General features: G+C 39.0%; 1 protein-coding gene and 2 non-coding genes across 4 annotated transcripts in view; all 3 read right to left on the bottom strand.

Annotated features, from left to right (window-relative positions):
- Eif3a (eukaryotic translation initiation factor 3 subunit A) overlaps window positions 1–19,616 on the bottom strand; it is a 32,985-nt gene extending 13,369 nt beyond the window's left edge. The window contains exons 1-13 of one of the 2 annotated variants that reach the window (XM_006978470.4): window positions 19,194–19,616; window positions 12,280–12,470; window positions 11,997–12,133; window positions 11,040–11,203; window positions 8,660–8,859; window positions 7,135–7,343; window positions 5,361–5,532; window positions 3,911–4,015; window positions 3,446–3,544; window positions 1,808–1,924; window positions 1,414–1,599; window positions 829–1,176; window positions 216–320 (exon numbers count right to left, since the gene is read on the bottom strand). In XM_006978470.4, the coding sequence (XP_006978532.1) occupies window positions 216–320; window positions 829–1,176; window positions 1,414–1,599; window positions 1,808–1,924; window positions 3,446–3,544; window positions 3,911–4,015; window positions 5,361–5,532; window positions 7,135–7,343; window positions 8,660–8,859; window positions 11,040–11,203; window positions 11,997–12,133; window positions 12,280–12,470; window positions 19,194–19,242 (2,082 nt within the window). In that variant the 5' untranslated portion in view covers window positions 19,243–19,616. Of the gene's footprint in view, window positions 1–215; window positions 321–828; window positions 1,177–1,413; window positions 1,600–1,807; window positions 1,925–3,445; window positions 3,545–3,910; window positions 4,016–5,360; window positions 5,533–7,134; window positions 7,344–8,655; window positions 8,860–11,039; window positions 11,204–11,996; window positions 12,134–12,279; window positions 12,471–19,193 lie in introns of both variants that reach the window. The other variant, XM_076563408.1, reaches the window with a different exon arrangement.
- On the bottom strand, window positions 2,224–2,354 carry LOC121827004 (small nucleolar RNA SNORA19). The gene has a single exon (XR_006069153.1). It is a non-coding gene; the product is annotated as a small nucleolar RNA SNORA19 (small nucleolar RNA).
- LOC121827005 (small nucleolar RNA SNORA19) lies at window positions 3,678–3,804 on the bottom strand. The gene has a single exon (XR_006069154.1). It is a non-coding gene; the product is annotated as a small nucleolar RNA SNORA19 (small nucleolar RNA).
- Window positions 19,617–21,718: the final 2,102 nt, after the last annotated feature.

The raw sequence follows: 21,718 nt of genomic DNA on the forward strand, positions 1-21,718 counted from the left end.
CTGGCTGTCCTTAAATTCAGAGATCCACCTGCCTCTGCCTCCCAAGTGCAAGGATTAAGGTGTGTACCACCGCCACCACTGCCCAGTCAAAATAACTCTATTTAACTCATGTGAAAAGATTAACAATCCCATTAGGCAGGAGAAACAGTTTGAGGCCAGACTGGAGACCTTGTATATAAAACTAAAGAAAAGAAAAAATCCACCCTCTCATTTACCTTCTTTTCTTGATTCTTCAGGCGTTCCTGAAGTTCCTTCTTTTCTTTCTCCAGTTGTTCAACCTGTTTGGCCATGATAAAATCTGGATCCAGTTCCTCAAGGTCCTGATGGTAACACAAAGACAGAATGGTCATCACAAATATTTTAGTTTATATCTATTTGAGACAGGATTTCTCTCTGTAGTCCTGGCTGGCCATGAACTCAGACAGAGATCTACCTGCCTGTCTCCCCTGAGTGCTAAAATCAAAGACGGTGTCATAACTCCTTTATAAAGATAATTTTTAACTATGGGGGAAGGGTATATGTGCACTTAAGTACAGGTACCTGAATGTCCTAAGTGCTCAATCCAGTGGGAGCTAGAATAAGAGGTGGTTGTAAGCCACCTGATGTGGGTGCTGGGAATTGAACTTGGGTCCTCTGGAAAAAAGCAGTACAGCCATCTCTTCCAGGCCACAAATAAAAGATAAATACAATTTACAGTCACCTGAGGTCACTGCTTTCTAGAATCAAATCCTGCATTTCTTTAAATAGATATTCAATCAGGAAATATCAAAATTAGCCAAATGGGAGCTCAAGAGTAAAGAAGCTCCTGATGGCTGATGTGCTACATACTTCAATGTCGATGTCTTTGAATGCTTTGGCACCCAGTTCTGTCTTCTTGATCTGCTCTAACCGCTCCCGAACAGTTTTCTTTTTGATTTGCTCATGTTCCTGAAGGATTCGTTCCTTCTCTCGCTCCTTTGCCTCCTGGCGCAGCCTCTCTTCTTCAGCCTTCCGTACTTTCTGGAGTTCCGCTTCCCTCTGCTCCAGTTCTTCTTTCTCACGCTGGATATTCAGACTCTCAAGACGCTCTTTCCTTTCCTCAATTGTCTGTCGACGAGCCAGAATCCGCTGATGCTCTTTTCGTGAATTTTTAAGATATGCAGTAACTGCCAACTGATGCTGTTCTTCTTTCTCTTGCTTCAAAACAAATCCATTTTAAAAGATTACAAATATACTCTAGTACTAGACAGCAGTAGTAAAAATATTACCCACTGAAAGGCAGTTAAAAGACTTTGTCTTGACAAAAGCATCTCAACCACCAGTGAACAGGAAATCATAAAGTCTCTTCCACAGATTTCATCTCAAACCATATTTTGAAACATATACAAGTCCCTCAAAACTTTTGTAGCTCATACTCCCCCTCAAGACACATACCAGAATGTGAGCAGGCTTGATGACTTCAAGTGCTTTTGCAAGCACTGAGGACATGGCTGTGAGTTGATTTCTTATTTGTTCTGATGGCATGCTTTGCAGGTGAGGACCAATTGGGGCATCTTCTCGAGTTGCATAATTCAAGTCTGATCCAAAACTCAGAGTCCGAGAAGTGTGGTCAATACGAACCTTTGAAAATTAAATTATCAGTAACCAAGACTATATTTACAACTGCATTTGAGAAGGAAATAATCCGAAGTTAAAAGTAATGAGAATTTGCTCAACAGAGTTTTTTAAAGGTTACCATTGTACCAAAAGCAGAGAAACTAAAGATTTGTGTCTTTCTAGTTCACAAAGACCTTCTAACCTGCCATCAGTGCCCCCTTATAGCACATACCTGCAGGTCGCAGTGCCTGGCTGCGTCTACTATGGCCCGTTCCAGTTGGAAAGCATCAACAAAAGGAACCAGAGAAGTCAAACGAGAAAACTCAATGCTCTGATAAATCTGTGCCACCTGCACAAAAAAACACAGGGTTAATAACAGCTACTATTCAGTCACACTTTTTATGTGCAATTTCTTGGCAGCTAGAGGAAGCAGAAATTATGCCCATTGTCCAGAAAGGGAAAAAAAAATGAAGTTCATACAATTTGGCATAGCAGTAGACTATCAGAACTGAAGTTTCAATCATATGCTATGATCATATTACACATAACCATCTTCTGAATTCCTAGTTTCATAAATAAAAAACCTAAATGGCCACATATTTGTAGATAAAGGCCTGCTACTTACCTAATATAAATACTTCCAATTTTTTTTGTCTGAAGGAGACTGACAGTATAACTATATAAGTCATTCTGCTAATTATCCTTCAAGTATTTGTATAGCACATAAGAAATAACACTGCTCACATATTCAAAAGAAAGCAGGTCAATGAAATGTGCAAACACATCATAATACTCCCTTACCAAATGAAAATAAAGTACAAAGCACTAATACCACTAATAAACTGCAACACTCAACCATAGTCATGACACTGAACTAACAAGACAAAAAGATACTAACAGCCAGTGTAAGCAAGAGGAAAGACTACCCAGTCATTACTGGTAAAATGCTCTATTAATATACTCTCAGGAGCTGCTAAAGCTTTAATTACATAAACTATGTGACTAATTCTATATGCTACAGGAGTCTCGATCATATGCAAAGGTATATGCATGTTAAGTGTTTGATGCTATAACACTTTCTAATGGGGAAACCCTAATGGAGCTCCAATGGCACTGAAATTGGTGTGTTTGTTACTATATCTAAATGGAACTTTCAGACTATGAAAAAATGGTGTAGGTATATTTTTAGCCCTATATTAGCAAGGAAAACTCAGGGCCAGACATAATGATTTATGCCTTTAATGTCTGCACTTGGAAGGTAGAAGCAGGCCGATCTCTGTGAGTTCAAGGCCAGCCTGGTCTACATAGTGAGTTCCAGGATATCCAGAGCAAACAGTGAGACTCTATTGGGGGGGGGGGGGGGGTGGAGTGGAAAAGGTCAACAACAACCCAAAATCTAAGGAAAATTCATAGTATTTGACAAAGAGAGAAGTAGGAGAGGAAGAACAGTTGTTAGGTCATTGATTCTGTTTCAAAATTACAAATATAGAAATGTGAGCAGTAGAAATTGGGATGGCTTTCACGTAAGTAATTCTAATTTTTTCAGTTTTGTCATCAAAATAAAGAGTAAAGGGGCTATGGAAGGGAGGGAAGATTCCCAGAGTCGGCCAGTCTGGTTATCTGTGAGCTTCAGGTTCAGTGACAATCTCAAAATACAAGACAGAGAGTAGCAGATAACAGAGGAAAGACAGCTGATGTCCACCTCTGGTCTCTACATACTTGTGTACATAAACAAAGCAAGTGTGTGCATATATATTATATATATTATATATATATATTACATGTATCATACACACACAAATATTTTCAATAGTGATACAGTCAACAGTAGAAATCTCATTTCTCCACAAGGCATTTGCTTGCATTTTACCTGTTGCAGAAGGCGGAGTATGGTATTGTTCTGTAGTTGTGGTACATATTGTTGCAATTCTGGTTCCTTTTCAGGTTGTTCCCTAACCCAATTTAATACCTATAAAATCAATTAAATTGAGAAAAAAATATATAGTTTATATGTAGCAGACACAGTTTACACTTTCAACTTCTTTATATACAAAACAGCATATAATATAAAGATACGAATTTCATCCAATGACACTAACAATACTTGTCTGAAGGTGACTGACAGCAGTGGCAGAAGTAGTCATGCTGCTAATTTACCTCCAAAAGTTTGTTTAGCACATCAGAAATATCTTTTCTCTTGATGTAAAGAAAAGACAATAAAATGTGCACTTCTCAACACATAGGGGAACACTTCTATTTTAGACAAATATAATGCTCAATTGCAGTAATGCCAACCATGTGGTAAAGACCAAAAATCGCCCATGCCAAGTCTTACCTTTGTGACTCTCTCACAGAGTTTTAGCGGGTTGAATTCTACCTCCAGCCAGTTGTAAAGGTCTTTCACTTCCGGGACAACATATTGTAACACATTGAATCTGACCTATAGTAAGAAAGGTAAAAAGTTTAACTGCTAAAGAAAAATTTCCAGCAGAGATTCTAGACTACAAACTAAAACTAGGAAATTATCTGATCTCAGTTTCCTATAAATTTACCAAATACAATCCAAACCATTACTATAATTACCCATATTGTTTCTACCTATAATTAACAACCCCAAAAAAAAAAAAACCTTGCAAAGAGAATAAAAGCAGAGAGAGAGGGGGGGGGGAGAGAGAATGTGAGAGAGAGAGAGAGAGAGAGAGAGAGAGAGAGAGAGAGAGAGAGAGAATATCAACTAAAGGGTAACACAATATTTACAAAGACAACTACAATGAACACAAATTACATATCCAAAACCACAAAATAACCGAGCTTCCATTTTTTTTGGGGGGGGGGGGGAGATTAGTTTTGAGACAGGGTTTCTTTGTGTGCCTATGGCTATCCTGGAACTCGCTCTTCAGACCAGGCTGGCCTCAAACTGAGGGATTGTCTGCTTCTGCCTCCCAAGTGCTAGGTTTAAAGGAGTGTGCCACCACTGTCTGGCAACACATTTTTTTTTTTTTTTAAGATTTATTTATTTATTATGTGTACAGTGTTCTGCCTGCATGCCAGAAGAGGGCACCAGATCCCATTGTAGATGGTTGTGAGCCACCACGTGGTTGCTGGGAATTGAACTCAGGACCTCTAGAAGAACAGCCAGTGCTCTTAACCTCTGAGTCATCTCTCCAGCCCCAACAAATTATTCTTATATGAAGTATCACCAAAATTACCAGGGTAGCTCTATTTTCCTCGAGGTCAAATTTGGAAAACTCAGTGTCCATTAACAGAACAGTATTATGTTAAGAGCTATGGTCACCTGTATCAAGTTCCACACACATACTCAGCCAATCATATTTAGATAATATTCAAGAAAAAAATTACATCTGTCCTAAATGCTTTTTTTAATCACCCAAACATGGCATAATTATTGCACAACATAGCATAAATATAAGTATTCTAGGAGATTATATTTCAACCTTACATGGGGTTATGCATTAGATTATATGCAAATACAATCACTACCCTATTTCAGACTACCAGTGGGTTTTGATGTCCACTGGGATCTGAACCAGTATCATGCAGACACTTTCAGGTATAATTGAAAGCTACCTAACTCATCACATACCCTGAACCACTGCTTTAATGAGTTTCCTCAAATGAACAAGATATCCATTTCATCAGTGGTTGGTTCCTTGTCCACATATCAGAAGCCTGACAATGATCTGAATTCCCAGTATTTAGTCATGAATTAAAACTTACCACAAAGTTTTCTCTCCAAAGCAATAAATGCTCAGACTTATACTAACCATATCATTAATAAGGCCGATTCGTGTGGGTGGGGCTTGAAGACCTAGCAGTGTTGCAAGGCGCCGCTGCTTCTCAACTATAATACCATCCATATCCAGAAGTCGAGCAATATCAGTTCGCTCAGGAGTAATAGGTATAGAAAGAGTCGCCAAAAGGACTCTAGTGGACATTCTGTGGTGAACAAAGTTTTATTTGTTAATATTATAAATGTGTTTCTCTTTAATTATCTATTGTATGCCATCAACAAAATATACGTAAGCACACCATGGACAGCTGCATTCATACTAGTTATTCCAGCATACCACAGTATTAGAAAACTGAACTTTGAGGAAATGAATCCTTATAAACTCAATCTCATCAACACGCTGAATGTGGCCCAACAGCAGTAAAGACATATTTCCTTACCAAAATAATTAAAGGTAGCTTTAGAAACTAAGAAAATGGACTTTAAGTAAACACAATTATGACAGAGAATGCAAAGGGAAAGAGAACCTAACTAACTTTTTACTTTCCTGAAACACAAGTCTGCACTTTAGAATGCTAAGTTGCATAGGTGCCCAGGAGCCTACATAACATACACAGGAGTAAATGACCTGCTGCTGCTAACCAATATTACAGCATTCATGGGAAGAACAGCATTAACTCCCTTAAGGAAAACCATTTGGTTGATTTCATATTCTTCTACAAAACTAAGAAAAACAGATACACATTTTAAAAAGCCAGTTTACTAATACAAGAGCAAAAAAGCAAATGTGAATTGCCTATTTTGTGTAAGACAATAGGTTCCATTCCTAGCTTGACCAAAAAAGGAAAGAAAAAAGAAAGCAACTGAAAAGAAATTAAGCTATATGTGATAGGGTTTGTTGTAGATTTTTCCTTGTTGGAAGAGGTCTTGCTATGTAGTTGAAGCTAGCCTAGTTTTTAACTTTTGACCCTCCCGCCTCAGTCCATGTGCTAAGAGGTATGTGCCACCCCACCATTCAACCTATACTATGATTTTCTTTTTAATAGCCTACAAGTTGCACACACCCTTTTATTTTTGAAATATGTTTTCATGCCTATCTCCCAAATACTATCCATTTTATGACTCACATGCCCATATTTTTTACCATACTACAAAAGAAATGGAAATTTTTATCTTTTCCCAGGCTAGTGACATAACGTGTAGTATTTTTGAAAAAGCAGCAGCAATCAATGATCCACAGCTCCTAGCCAGCCATGCATTCCTAAGAGTATACAGACCCTCTTCCTCCCCTGTTAATAGTAGGTCAGTCTAATATATCCTTATTTAACACATTTTCTTTCAACTTACCAGTAGATTTACCAGGATATAACCTAACACAAGTCAAGTGCTTTAACTACAGTTACTGTTTTATAACCAAGAAAGAAAAGAACTTGATGGAATTACCTAATTATCCAACTTGCTCTAAGAAGATGATCTACCAATACATGGATAGAAGGTTCACATGTTAACATTACCTCTGTGAATACACAACTTTCTCAATTGGGTTTCCAGTGGCCTTTTTTTCTGGGGTCGGGAAAGGTAGAAGATGGCTCAAGAATACTCTCCAAGGAGAGTAATGTCTCAGAGACACTTGGTGGTCACAATTAGAGATTGCTCCTGGTCCCTAGGGATAGCTGCTAAACACTCTACCAAGCACTAGCAATATACCACAACAGTATTAGCCAATCTAAAATGTCCAGAAGCGAAGATTGGACCACACTACCACTTAGAAGTTTAATTTCATTACCATCTAACTATAACATTCTTACCTTTGCATCTCATCTTGTGTAAGATTCTTTCTCATTTCTCTAGACAGATGATAAAGACGATGAAGTGTAGATGCATGAAACAGAGCATTTCCAGATTTCCAAAACACTGTTGAGACTTTGTTATAGTAATTTGCCATCAACTGAGGCTTAGGTGGTTTTTTAGACAAGGAAAATAACCCATGAATATCTTCCACAGCTTTGAAGGCTTCCTAAAAATGTACAAATTAATCACTTCATTAAAAACAAACAAATGACAAATCACTTTTATGAAATTAAAACATTATAAAAAATCGAAAATAAAATGCCTAACATGGTTTTTATTTGTCTGATAAATCTGAGAATAGTTATAATTACAAAAATGCTATCTTTGAAATAATATCTAATAGTTATAATTACAAAAATGCTATCTATGAAATATTGTTTTGTTGTTTTGTTTTTTAACACAGGGCTTCTCTCTCTCTGTGCAGCTTTGGCCGTCCTAGAACATTTTTCCTAATATAATCATATTTGCTTGTCCTCTACAAGTAGTAGTTTAACATAGGTGTCCCTATAAAAAAGGAAAAATACTATGTGCAAAGGAAGAAAATTAAATCCCATTTATACTTTTTTTTAGTTAAAACACATTTCAACTAAAAACTGCCAATTTTTCAGTTAATCCCCTATAATTTCAACTGGCTCTTATATGTTAAATAAATTTAGAAGCCCTCAAGTTATAAAGCCCCAAAATGATGTGAATATATCCTACATAGGAGGGAAAGGGCCAGGAAGCTTTTCATAATCATCACTGCTATCTCTAAAAAGTTGTATACACCATGCATGGTGCTAAAGCAGCACTTCTCCAAACAAAGGAAAAGGGTAAGTGTGTCATTTTTTAACTTCTAATCATCAACAAATGCTCATAAAGCACAATAAATGACTTATCAGATTAAAACAAAATTATGAGGGAACTACTATTTAATAGTCTTTGTAGAAACTAGAGATGTCATCAGTGGTGTTGCACATTCCTACCATTTGAAAGGCTATACCACCAGCACCAGGGAGTTGGAGATTTAACTCATTAAAGTGCTGGCCTACCAAGTCAAGACAAGGCTGTGGGTTCAGTACCTAGTCCAGAAGAGCATGCACATACACAAACAGGTACTAATTCCCGGCACCAAAACCAAATAAAATGAGGGAAGGGAACAGCAACAGCAGCAACAACAAAAATATCTCCGTCTTTTAATATTTTTCTCCATAGTTCTTTCATCAATCAGACTACCCAACTCAGAATGGTACCAATCATAGAACCACATTTTGCGCAGCAGTCATGATGTAGAGTTTTTTATTTTTGTTTTTGCATAGAAGATTACATGATTTGGCCCAGATTTTGCAAGCGATTAAAAATTTAATTATGAACTTCCTGTCTAGAACTCTTCCTGCTGTCAGACTACCTTAAATTCTCACATTACCTACTGAAATTAACAAATACCAACACTAAAGGGAGAGAGAGAGAGAGAGAATGGTACAAAGCTAATAGTTAACTTGCCTGCCATAGTTCCATGCTGATAGCACTGTCCAACTGAACAAGTCTGGTTTCCAAATGCATGGACTGGCTCTCTGGATTGTTAAGATTGATTGCTGTGCTTTGATTATGGTGGCGCTGAATCTGAGATAAGTGCATTCGCAAGTTGTCACAGAGCTTGCGGAACTCAGCCTTTCGAGTATACTGGAGGCAGAATTTGAAAGCTGTAAGCATAATTGTCAAACAAGAATTAGATATTTTCTGTCAACTTAAATATCTGAGTAAGTTTTATATGCCACATATTAAGATCAACACTAACAAGATTCACTAAGCTCACCATTACTCTATGTAATATAGTCAGTCTTAACTCCCTCCACAAACCTATGCCACCACTCTAAATCCTGAGCAAAATAAAAGACATGGTCATAAGTCCTGGCCCAAAATATGGTTCTAGAAATTTACAAATAGGAAATGAACAGAATTTAAATTAAAGAAAAGACTCAGGAGCTAGAGAGATGGCTCAATATCTGGCTACTCTAGAACTCAAGTTAGAGTCTCTAAACCCACATGGCAGCTCAGGGTCATCCACAACTTCAGTTCTAGGGAATCCCGTGCCCTCTTCTGGCCTCTGTAGGCACCAGGCATGCACATGGCATGCATACATACATACATACATACATACATAGTCAAAACACCCATACACAAAAAATAATAAATTCAAAGAGTCACCTTCAAAGACCTAAAAGAACAAAAACTGCTAAGTTGAAATACAATGAACTTACATATCTAATATACATAAAATGCAACATGCTTTTGTACTAATGAAAACTACGTAATGAGGATTTACCTAACCTAATTTCAAATACAGAAACAGGAGAACATATGAACTACTTGCTCAATCATTAAAATACACATCTAATGGCCGGGCGGTGGTGGTGCACGCCTTTAATCCCAGCACTTGGGAGGCAGAGGCAGGCGGATCTCTGTGAGTTCGAGGCCAGCCTGGGCTACCAAGTGAGTTCCAGGAAAGGCGCAAAGCTACATAGAGAAACCCTGTCTCTAAAAACCAAAAAAAAAAAAAAAAAATACACATCTAATGTAGAATCAGAATACTTTTGGGAACATCTTTGCTCTTACAAACTGTATTTCACTGAGTGATAGTGGCACACGCCTTTGATCCCAGCACTCAAAAGGCAAAGGCAGGCAAGATTTCTGAGTACAAGGCCAGCCTGGTCTACTGAGCAAGTTCTAGAACAATCAGGTTACACAGAGAAACCCAGTCTCAAAATAATAAATAAACAGTATTTCTATTTCAACAGACCTAAAACAAGTAATATGATTTAACCTCAACTCTGTATTTTTTACAAATCAGCAAAAAGCCCAAGTTTGCTTGTGAGACATGAATATCTACATATGCTATACATGCAAATAATCACAGGTTCAAATATTCCTACTGAAACAGTCACAGTTGAAAGTTACCAACACATAAAGAATTTCTGAGCCAGGTGTGGTAGATGGGTGCCTATAATCCCTTAGAACCTAGACCAACCTAGCCTGGACTAAACTGAAAACAAGACAGACAGACACAGAAATAAACTAAGGAGGTAATCATCCCTTAAGACTGGAAATGTAAACTTTTAAGTATAAAAAACGGCGGGGGGGGGGGGGGGGGAGAGTGTCAAGTAGTCCTCAGTTATAAGGCTACATGCACTGCAGCAAAAAAATGCTGTCAGTCTAGTACTTTTAGAGTGTGTGCTGAGAGATAACCAAGTACAAAATGATCTGTGACATCAATACTAAGCAATAATGCTTAAGAATGAGAAACATGGTGGGCATAGTGGTATGTGCTTTTAATGCCAGAATTCAAGAAGCAGGAGCAGACAGACCTGAGTTCAAGGCCACCCTGGTCTACAAAATGAATTCCAGGAGAGCCAAGACTACAGAGAAACTGTCCCAAGGGGGAAAAAAAGGCAAAAACAAAAAACAAAAAAAAAACCCTCGTGTATAAGGCTATACAAGTAGAAAGTAGGGGTAAGAGATTTCTTTTGGAGGGGGGAGATAGGGCCAACACAGAGAAGTCAGGGAGCTGGCAGTAGGAGGAGGGTGATGATCAAGAATGAAGTATAACATGAAAATATACCATAACAAAGCCTATTACTCTGTGTACTTAACTTTAAAAAAGCAGGAAAGGCTTCAAAAGTCAATAGAACAATCTATATGGAAATCTATTAACTTGTAAGATAAATCTTTTTTTAAACTATTTATGTAATAAAGGTCAATCTCATTTCACTAAGGATAAAACTAGTTTTTAAAAACTATAGAGAACAGGAAGTTAATCTACAAAAATCTATTCTAAAATTAACTTTTCAAATCAGTTTATTAACAATTCACAATGTCATTTTACCTTGCTGGGCGATATCATGGTAAAGTCGCTCTACTCTAGAATTGTTTCGCAGAAGGTCCAAACACTGCCTGTATGATTCCCACAGGAACTTGACCCAGGGAGTCAGTAGCAATCTGTCAGTACGATCCTGAGTGTCTTCCCCACTTACTGCACTTAAGAGAACACTACAAAGAAAAATGCATTGAAAACTATTTTAGATTCTTATTTTATTGTGACCTGAAAGCCCAAACTAACAATGACAAATACAGAAATGCTTCCCACAACCTCATATATATATAGTCAAGCTGTACCTTACCATCTGTATCTGAATTCTCAGTCTGTATTACAACTGTTTAAATTTTAGTGCATGTTCTATCTTTTTTTTTTTTTTTTTTGGTTTTTCGAGACAGGGTTTCTCTGTGTAGTTTTGCGCCTTTCCTGGAACTCACTTGGTAGCCCAGGCTGGCCTCGAACTCACAGAGATCCGCCTGCCTCTGCCTCCCAAGTGCTGGGATTAAAGGCGTGCGCCACCACCGCCCGGCATTTTTCATTTTTTTTTTTTTTTTTGGTTGCATGTTCTATCTTAAGGTGTAAATTTTAAATATTGCTTACATGGTTGAAGTATACATTTTAAACTTCAAATATAAGCAGTTTTTTTCTGATAACCACCTACCTTCAAGTGGTGGGGGGGTGGGGGGTGGGGAGTGATAGTGGCCCATGTAAAGAAAAACATTGTGCTGGACGGTGGTGGCAAACACCTTTAATCCCAGCTCTTGGGAGGCAGAGACAGTCAAATTTCTTTGAGTTTAAGGCCAGCCTGGTCTACAGAGTACATTCCTCCTCTACACAGAGGAAAAAAAAAAAACAAAAAACTGTCTCGAAATACCAAAAAATAAAAAAAAAAAAAAAAAAGAAAGAAAGAAAGAAAAACATTTTGCTAACTATCAAAATATTTACTAAGGGATTAAAATCACATACCTCTCAGGAGTCTGAATATTATCCAGATCTTCTATATCCAACACCATTTGTTGGGACTCTTCTTTAGCAGCTTCTGTTTTTTCCTCTGCTAATTTCAAGTATGCCCTAACAACATCCTCTAAAGATTTAATGTTTACCTACAGGAAGATAAATGAATTTATTTTTCTCCAATGAACTAAAAGAATGTTTAAAAAGCAAATCAAGATAAAAATTTTAATTCGAAAGGTAAATTCCTCTAAAAGTTACTAAAAGCACTTTAAAAACACAAAAACAAGCTCAGTACCTGCTGACAAATGTTCTTATATTGATATAAACCTTCCTTAGCCAAATGGCTCTTACGAAGATCCACACACAGTTCCAAGTATTTCAACATAATTGGCTCATGTATCTTTTGCCATGTTCGGTGTTTCTTACTTTTCATAACATCATAAAGAACATCCAAGGCAGGTTGCTTTTTGCCAACCTCAAGAAATTCTGGAAAAAAAATTAAAAGTTAAAATTAGCTGTACATACTTTTATAAAAATCCAAATGACAGAACAAGGAAATGACTCAATAGGTAAAGCTGCCAACACTGACCCTCTTTGAATTTTATCTTCAGAACCTAGATAGGAGAGCCCACTCTTGAAAATTGTTCTCTGACCTCCACATGCACACCAAAGAATATGCAGGTCCCCTTAACTTGCACAAATAAATAAATGTAAAAGAAAAACTTTTTAAAATTTAGATCTTGCCTCTTTACTGATTTAATTTTCTAACTCATTCCCAACTTTTTAACATGTTTGGCTTCTAATAGCAATCTCATAATCATCCAACTTATAATGATGACAAATTAGTATTATCTTAAGATACAGCATCCATGTAGAACTCAGTGATTTTAAAATTCCAGAAACTGAAGTCACAGATGGGGGGATATCTCCCCCCTAAGTATGACTTCACATTGCTGTAGATAATTACATTTCTGATAAATTATTTTATGATGAAGTAGAAAAACAATAGGTTGCTTTTACTATCTACTTTAAGACCAGTTGACTACATTTAAATGAACTTATTCTCAAGGAAATCCAGTGAAGTCTTGGAATTGGATAGTAAGTGTTCCAACTTTGTCAGTTGGTATCTCTAATCTGACATAGGTCTGAGCCTTTCCATACAAATTTTAAAATAATCTACAAAATAGCTTGCTAAGATTTTGATTGGGATTATATTGAATAGTTATAGATATGAGTTTGAAGATGTGACAGTCAATCTCCCCAATCATGTAAATAGGTCACATACACACCAAAAAAAGACAAGAAAGCAACTGAAAGAAGGGATACATGGGTCTGGAGAAGATGGCTCAACAGTTAATAAATGCCCTGTTCTTACACAGAACCTAAGTCTAGCACCCACATCAAGCAGCTCACAACTGCCTGTAACTTTCAGCTCCAGAAGATACACAATGCCTTCTTCTGGCTCTTCCAGCCTTTTACACGGACACGGACAGACAGACAGACAGACAGACACACACACCCTTTCCTTTTGAAGGAAAGGGTCAGAGACAGGGTCTCTCTATGTAGCCCATCTCAAAAAATAAACCTTAAAAAAGAAAAATGATTCGATCCTCAGCTCCAAAAAAAAGAAAGAAAGAAAGAAAGAAAGAAAGAAAGAAAGAAAGAAAGAAAGAAAGAAAGAAAGAAAGAAAGAAAGAAAGAAAGAAAGAAAGAAAGAAAGAAAGAAAGAAAAAGCTGCTGGACGCACACGCCTTCAATCCCAGAACTCAAAGGGTCTCTGATCTCATTCCAGGACAGCCAGGGCTACACAGAGAAACCCTGTCTCAAAAAACAAAAACAAAAAACAAAAATTTAAAAAAACCCTAAAAGAAACTTCTAAAACAATTATCAAGAGAAACACCAATTAGGATTCAATGGTCTAAATATATGTATCCTCCCCAAACTTCAGATTTGATACGTACTCACCAATGGAATGCTTTATTAAGAGTTGAGTCTTTAAAGAGGTGACTGGGTCAAAGGGTTCCACCCTCTAAATGCAACATGTAGCTTTTATAGATAGCTTCCTTTTTGTTCTATCTCTTTAATCAGGCAAGGGACACATTAATCTCCCCCTGAGAGATACTGAACCTGCTAGCTTATTTATCATGAACTTTTCAGCCACCAGAAATGAGAGAAATAAATTCTTGGTATTGATTGGTAAAGTGCCCAGAATGTGTTATCTCATTACAACAGCACCAACTGATTAAAAAAAGGACATTCTACAAAACATAGGCGTACTTCTCAAATCTGTGATTTAAAAAAAGAAAAAAAACCAGAAAAGTCTGAGACACTGACAACCACGACATGACAACTAAATAAAATGTTGTATGTGGACAGGATCCCAGGGCAAAAGGACAATAGGCAAAGTAGGATAACTGGAACACAGTAAAAACTTCACTTAATAATTCAATTGCTAGGCAGGGGTATTGGTGCGTGCCTTTGATTCCAGCACCTGGAAGGCAGAGGCAGGAAGATCTGTGAATTGGAGGCTGGCCTGGTCTACTTAGTGAGTTCCAGAGCTACAAAGATCTTACATCTTAAACAAAACAAAAATAATTTCAGTTACTGGCTCGTTATGAGTGATATACCATATTGTTTTAAGATGTTCATTAATGAGGACAACTGGGTATGGTGAAAAATCTGTATTATCTTTGAATGATTCTGTGAAAGTGAGAACTGTTTTATAAATTTAAATTAAGGTTAGTTTTAAAAATACAGCCGGGTGGTGGTGGCGCATGCCTTTAATCCCAGCACTCGCCTTTAATCCCAGCACTCGGGAGGCAGAGGCAGGCGGATCTCTGTGAGTTCGAGGCCAGCCTGGTCTCCAAAGCGAGTTCCAGGAAAGGTGCAAAGCTACACAGAGAAACCCTGTCTCGAAAAACAAAACAAAACAAAACAAAAAAAAAAAAAAAAAAAAAACATGTCTCCACCACCCCCTCAAGAAACAAAAAATAATCTTGAGCAAACAATTTTTTTCTGAATTTGGGATATTCTGCCTTAAAGTAAGATTGTTAAAAGCCCTGGGTCCAATTCTCAGTACCAGTTTTTTTTTTTTTTTTTTTTTTAATGGACAGCACTGATGATGGAGAGGTAGGTAGGTGGTCAGTGCTTTAGAACACTTGTTGCTCTTTCAGAGCACCCAAGTTCTGTCCCCAGGATCCATATGGTAGCTCAAAACTATCTGTAACTCCGGTTCCAGTGGATCTGATAGCCTGTCTTCTGAACTCCATGGACACCAGACACATAGGTGCACATATATACAAGTAAAACACTAACTAATGCACTCAGAAGGCCATAAAAGCTCCTTATTTGGGAGCTTACTAGATCTACAGGTTTAATGACTAAGGTTTCAGGAATGGTGCTTCCCAGTTCCTCCAGTGAAACAATACTGCCCCAGCTCTCCAACATACTAAGTTTTAGACCTGGACATTTCACAACATATCAAAAACTAAGCATCTTTACAAAATATTCTGAGTGTTCTTCTTTATCCGCAATTTTCCCCTCCAGTGTTAGAGACCAAACCTAGGGTCTCACCTCTGGTATGCCAGGCACAAGATGCAACCCTAGCCCCACCCCTTACATATCAAACAGTATTCACATACAAACAAATATAAACTCAACATTATGTGGGAAAGACCATCTTCATTTCAGCCACACTACTACCCCAAAATCTTGTCAAATGAAACAAAGAAGTACAGCTAGATACTATATTGGAACCAGAAAGCCTGTTTTAAGTACCAGCCTCTTCCTGAAGTGTACCTAAGGTTGTTTTCCATGTTTCTTTAGGTGTTTTTCAAAGCAATTTAAACTAAAGTTAACCATAACAGCAGGACTGGAGAAATGGCTTAGCAGTTTACAACACTGGTTACTCTTCAAGGACCTCCGTTCTATTCCCAGCACCTCTCACATTATCTATAACTTCAGTTCCAGGGCGATCCAACACTTTCTGACACCCTCTTCTGACTTCCAATAGGGCACTACTTGCAAGCAAAACATACATATGAAATAAAAAGAAAATTGTAACAGCAACACTACAATGACATACTCTACCCACATACCCAACCCTCTATTTCACACTAAGGATTTAAATTTTCAAACTATTATTTAATGTTTACAATATAAAATACAAATCAAGTTAAAGTTAAGGACTGAACCCATAATAAAATAAAATACGAAACACTGGAAATGTTAAGAATAATCCACTTTCCCAATGTATTTTTTTAATGGAACTGAGGTTTCTTTACTTTAAAAAAAAAAAAAATACTATTTTTTTTTTTTTTAATGTGTATGAGTGTTTTGCTTGTATGTGCCCCACATGCATGCCTTTATATGTCAGGACAGATCCCTTTCAATTGGAGTTACAGCTGTTTGTTAGTGTGGTTTCTTAATATCATGCTTAGAAGCTTGATGTAGAATCAAATCTGTATCATTACCACTTAAGGAGGCTGAAGCAGCATATCAAGTCGAGGACAACCTGGGCTACCTAGTAAGACTCCGGTACTAAAACAAAACCACACAAAAATAAATACACCTTCAATGATAAGTCTAGGTTCAAAACTCATCCTTTCTAACTCTGAAAGTCTCAAATAAACTGAAGGAAGCACACTTAAATATAAAACCCCAGCACTCAGTAGGTGGATTCAGAACAGCCAGGCCTACATAAGAGAACCTGGCTCAAAACAAAATTATGGGATAAGACACCCTCACTCCCCCCCCCAACAATAAGAAATAAGAAAAATGGGGGGGGGGGGCACATGAATGTTTTTAAACAAAAAACTGAAATTGGAACCAACGCTTCTCAATGATCCATGGTTGAGTTGTCCTTACTCCAACTTATAAACATGGAGATTTAGCTCCTTGAAATTACCTAGTTAATGGGATGGGAAGGCTTGAGGCTAGAAGGAATTATTTCAACATTTAAATAATTCCAAGATTAAGAATCTAAAAACTGAAATCCAGACTTATATGTACTACTAGAACAAGTGTAGAATTACTAGCATTCTACAGACATGATTGAAACAAGAACAAGTATAGAATTACAAGCATTCTTTAGGACATGATTGAAACTGTGTCTACCAATAAAAAAAAGGTTCATATCAATCCTTCATTTTTCCCTAATCTGTGCAAGTATCTATCTAAGCTATAATGTTACTAGTCAGTTGTGGGGTTTCAATAACAACTTTATCTCTTAAGGTAGGAGTTGTAGGGTGTGAGTGTAAAATGAAAGGCTTTGACATTTTTCACTCAAAATTACCACTTAAGGTGACTTGAAGGGCTATTTTATTTAATTTTATTAAAATAATTCAGTAGACTAGGTCTAAATATCGTGGGGTTACAGATGCTACAGATAAAACATTTAGGTAAGCAAGATTTCTGAGATGTGAAAAGTCCCTTTATCATTCTACTTAACCTTCTATAAACGGTGTTATGTGTGAAAGACAATCTGCTCATGTCAAGTCCCTTGGGAGCTAAGGGACTTCAGACACTGTAATGAGGCTGCAGCAAGAGGTCAATACAGCAGATCCACTTCACCCACACAGGACTTTACTGATACTGTCCTCAACTTGCTCATCATTAATCAGGTCTACTTCAACTGAGAAACAGTAAAAAGAAATTTAGAACACATTATGTAACCTTCCTACTTTAAAAGTTATTGAACTAGTAAGTTCACATGAAAATTCCAAACAGGAGAAAAACAAGGTCAGCATATTACTATGGATGTATGTAGGCCAAAGACTGTAGTGGTTTAAGTAGACTACCATGGGAAAAAATACCCACTGGTGAATGTTACAAATAAAATAACAGCTATACCTAGTAAGTCCACCCAATTCCATTTCCTACAGCACAATGTAATTCTAAGTTTCAAAACATCCGAAGTCCTAACTTAGCTACAGTTCTGATTTCAATAATAAATTAGTGTTAGTAGCTTTGGGTTAGTTATCAGCAACTTGCAGTTTTTCTAAGTTCTACTACAATTCAAAGGTGCAATTCCCTATCCACAAAAAAATACATGTCAGAAGTATGTAACCAAAACATTTTTGTTCCTGACAGATTATCAGCAATATTCCTTTATAGTACTGACTCAAATAGCCTTTTCACAAAATGAGATCTCCACTTTTAACAACCTTGCCAAACATAAATCCTCAACATACATGGTTTATCTGTTTGGACTGGGGGAGTTAAAAGGGGGGACAGCTACAGAATTAGGATTTTTTTAAAGCAGTTTTTAAAGATGAGAGATGTGCACACGACTTTTCCACCACACAATGTCAAACTGAAGCGATCAGAACAAGTCTTTCCTGCAAGCCCAGGGCTTAAGCACACATATGGAAATACAAATAGCAGTCGATGGCGCTTCGGAAAGAAAAACATAAAAACAAACAAACAAACAAAAAACCTGATCTGGATATCAAGAGACCTTGGTTTTAGTTTCCGGACACTCCCAAGTGACCTTGGAGAAACAGTTTTCTAGAGGCTTGTCTGGGGAGAACCATTTTTAAATCCCTAAAGAATATTAACTTTTCGTGATTCAGAATAGGCTTTCGAACTGACCCTAATAAATACGGGGGGGAGGGGGGGGGAGGACAGGAAACAAGTTAATGGATCCGAGGCCTGAAGTGCAAACTAGCGACTCTGTAAAGGAAGTGAACCATGACCCAGCAGGCCTCTGCGTGGGACCTGGGGCCAGACGTGCCTCAAAGGTGGGGTGGAGATACACTAGTCAGGTTCTGGGCCCGGCGGGAGGTGGAGCCGAGGTTCTCGCGTGCATTGTCCCCGGGAGGGAGCCATGTTTCCTCCTCCCCGGCACTCCCAGATGGCGGCAGGGAGCGCGGGGCTTCCCAAGCAGCCCGCCGGTCTTAAAAGCCGGCGGGGGGCCCAATCGAGGGCAAGGATCGCAGGGCCAGAGAGACCTGACCTCCGCCGCGGCCTCGCGACGCAAGCATCAGGCGGCAGCTAGGGAAGACAGGCCGGGGGCGACGGTTCCTGATCCGCGCTTTCCGCCGCGGCCCGCTTGAGTGGGGAGGCCATGCGGAGACACGGCCGGGGTGGCGGCGACCGAGATCGCTGGCCTCCACTGCCCGAGCTGCGGGCCGCGGACAGCAGGCCCGGGCCCTCGACCTCCCAAGCCTCGGGTCGGCACCGTGCGGCGTGACCTGCTGCCGTACTCACCGTTGGCGCGCTTGAGGGCATTTTCCGGCCTCTGGAAATAGGCCGGCATCTTGGCGGTAGGCTCAGCTCACCCGGCGTCAGCGAACTCCCTAGTGGCCCGGACCGGGAGAGGAGGCGGAGGGGCACTAGCGCGAGCTTCCACGCGCCTCACCAGCAGTCGCCCGCGCCCAGCCGGCCAGAGACGGAAAGGAAGGAGCCACGTGATTCCCTTGCGGCCGCACCGCCGCCGCCCGAGCCCCGGATGTAGGGGGCGGGCCTCTGCGCATGCTCAGACTTTCTCCGCGCGCAGGCGCGCTGATGTCTCGAGCGCGGGCTGACGTGGCGGCGGGTACCGTGTGGCGCGAACTGTTGTGTACCTCTTTGGGGCGCGGGAGGAGACCTTAGAGACAGTTTCCCCGGGACGGCGGTGCTCCAACGAACATGGGGTGGGAAAGGGGAATTTGCGGTCAGATCTGCGACGAGAAAAGGCATTGTCGACACAATCATTTCCAAAATGAATGACGCGGGGCAGGCCGTATTAAGATAAGATCACATTGGCTACGCAGGGACTTCGCCGACCGTCAAGAAAGGGAAAAGAAATATTTTTTTTTCTTGATTTTTGTTTTTTCGAAACAGGGTTTCACTTTGTTGTGTAGCCCTAGTTGTGCTGGATCTCACTTTGGTATCCTCGTAGGGTTAGTGTCTCAAGGATTCCCGAGAGAAGTCGAGTGTCAGAGCCACCTTATAGGGAGAAAGCCCTGGAACATAGCAGATTTTTATGTTTGAAAATAAGAGAGTGTCGTCGATTTTTACATACAGACCACGTCACAAACAAATAAAAGAAATGTATGTTGGTGAGGAAAAGATTTATTGCAAGTCATGTCTTGTATTGCTGCCTAACAAATTTAGTGTGCATAGATTAATTACTATGCTTAGAACTTGAAAGCCATTTAAACAGCGTCGAATTATTAAACTCTTGCTATGAAATAGCTTGAGTTCAGAGCTAAGGATGTACCGTGGCAGAGCGTTCGCCTAGCATGCGCAAGGCCCTTGGCTCAATTCCTAGCACCACACAAAGTAAGGTTCAGAAGGAAAAGATGGGATAAGTTATTGCAAGTTTATTACACATTTTACAATAATAGATATGGGATATGTAAATTAATGAAATATTGTATCAATGAATGAGGAAACCACATGCCACAAAAGCATCTCATTTCTATCTCCACAATGAGGTTTTTGCATTTAATGCAGAAATGGGCAAAAAAAATTGGCAGTTTCTTTTCAAAAACAAAAACCCAGTGCTGGTGGCCCACACCTTTGATCCCAGCTCTTGGGAGGCAGAGGCAGGCAGATATCTGTGAGTTCGAGGTCAGCCTGGTTACAGCGTGAGTTTCAGGACAGCTAAGACTACACAGAGAAACCCAATTTTGAAGAAGAAGAAAAAGAAGGGGGAAAAAAAGCCCTGCAGTGGTGATGAATGCCCTTAATCCTTAATCCCAGAACTCAGGAGGCAGAGACAGGCTGTCGAGGCCAGCCCAGTCTACAGAATGAGTTCTAGGACAGCCAGGGCCACACAGAGAAACAGTTCTCAAATAAACAAGTAAATAAAATTTTAAGGGTTATTTAAAGATCTAAAGAGATGGCTCAACTTTAAAAGGGTTACTTGCAGAACACCTTAGTTCAGTTCCCAACACCTATGTCAGGCTGCTCATAACCACCCATAACTCTAGTTCCAAGAGTATCCATCACCTCTGGCCTTCTCACAACATGTACATACCCACACGAAGACACAGACAAAAACAAAAAATATTTTAAAGTTGATTTCAAGAGTTCTTACTGCCGGCGATGGTGGTGCACGCCTTTAATCCCAGCACTGGGGAGGCAGAGCCAGGTGGATCTCTGTGAGTTCAGGGCCAGCTCTGGGCTACAGAGTGAGATCCAGGACAACCACCAAAACTACACAGAGAAACCCTGTCTGGAGAAAAAAAAAAAAATTTGAGTTCTTACTCCAGAATGCTTAGACCATGCTAAATGTATGAGCTTTCACCTTCCAAAGCAAACACCATACAGGGTTGGTGTAAAGGAACAGTAAATACTAAGAAGCTTTAGCAAATGTTTTATGGGCATGATCAAAGGATTTCTTTGTGTATGTTATAATTAAGTCAAAATTTAAAAGCCAAACATAAAGAGCAAATAGTTCTTTCATGCAGTTTTTATTACATAAAAATTACTTCATAGGCTAAAGAAAGATGCAAACAATAAAATGAAACTTGGCCTAAATATCAGACCATGCTTATATCAGATAATATGATAAGAGTTGAAGAAATGGCTCAGCAGTTAAGAGAACTTGTTGCTCCTGAGGAAGATCCAGGTTTTATTCCAAGCATCCACATGGTGATTTACAACTATCCACCCATAACTCCAGTCCCAGGGTATCTGGCACCTTCTGACCTCTACAAGCACCAGGCACACACATGGTGCACATACATACATGAAGGCAAAATACTCATAAACATGAATAAATCTAAAACAAATTTAAAGGTAAA

The sequence above is a fragment of the Peromyscus maniculatus genome, chromosome 1 (genome assembly GCF_049852395.1).
Source record: "Peromyscus maniculatus bairdii isolate BWxNUB_F1_BW_parent chromosome 1, HU_Pman_BW_mat_3.1, whole genome shotgun sequence".
Lineage (NCBI taxonomy): Eukaryota > Metazoa > Chordata > Mammalia > Rodentia > Cricetidae > Peromyscus > Peromyscus maniculatus.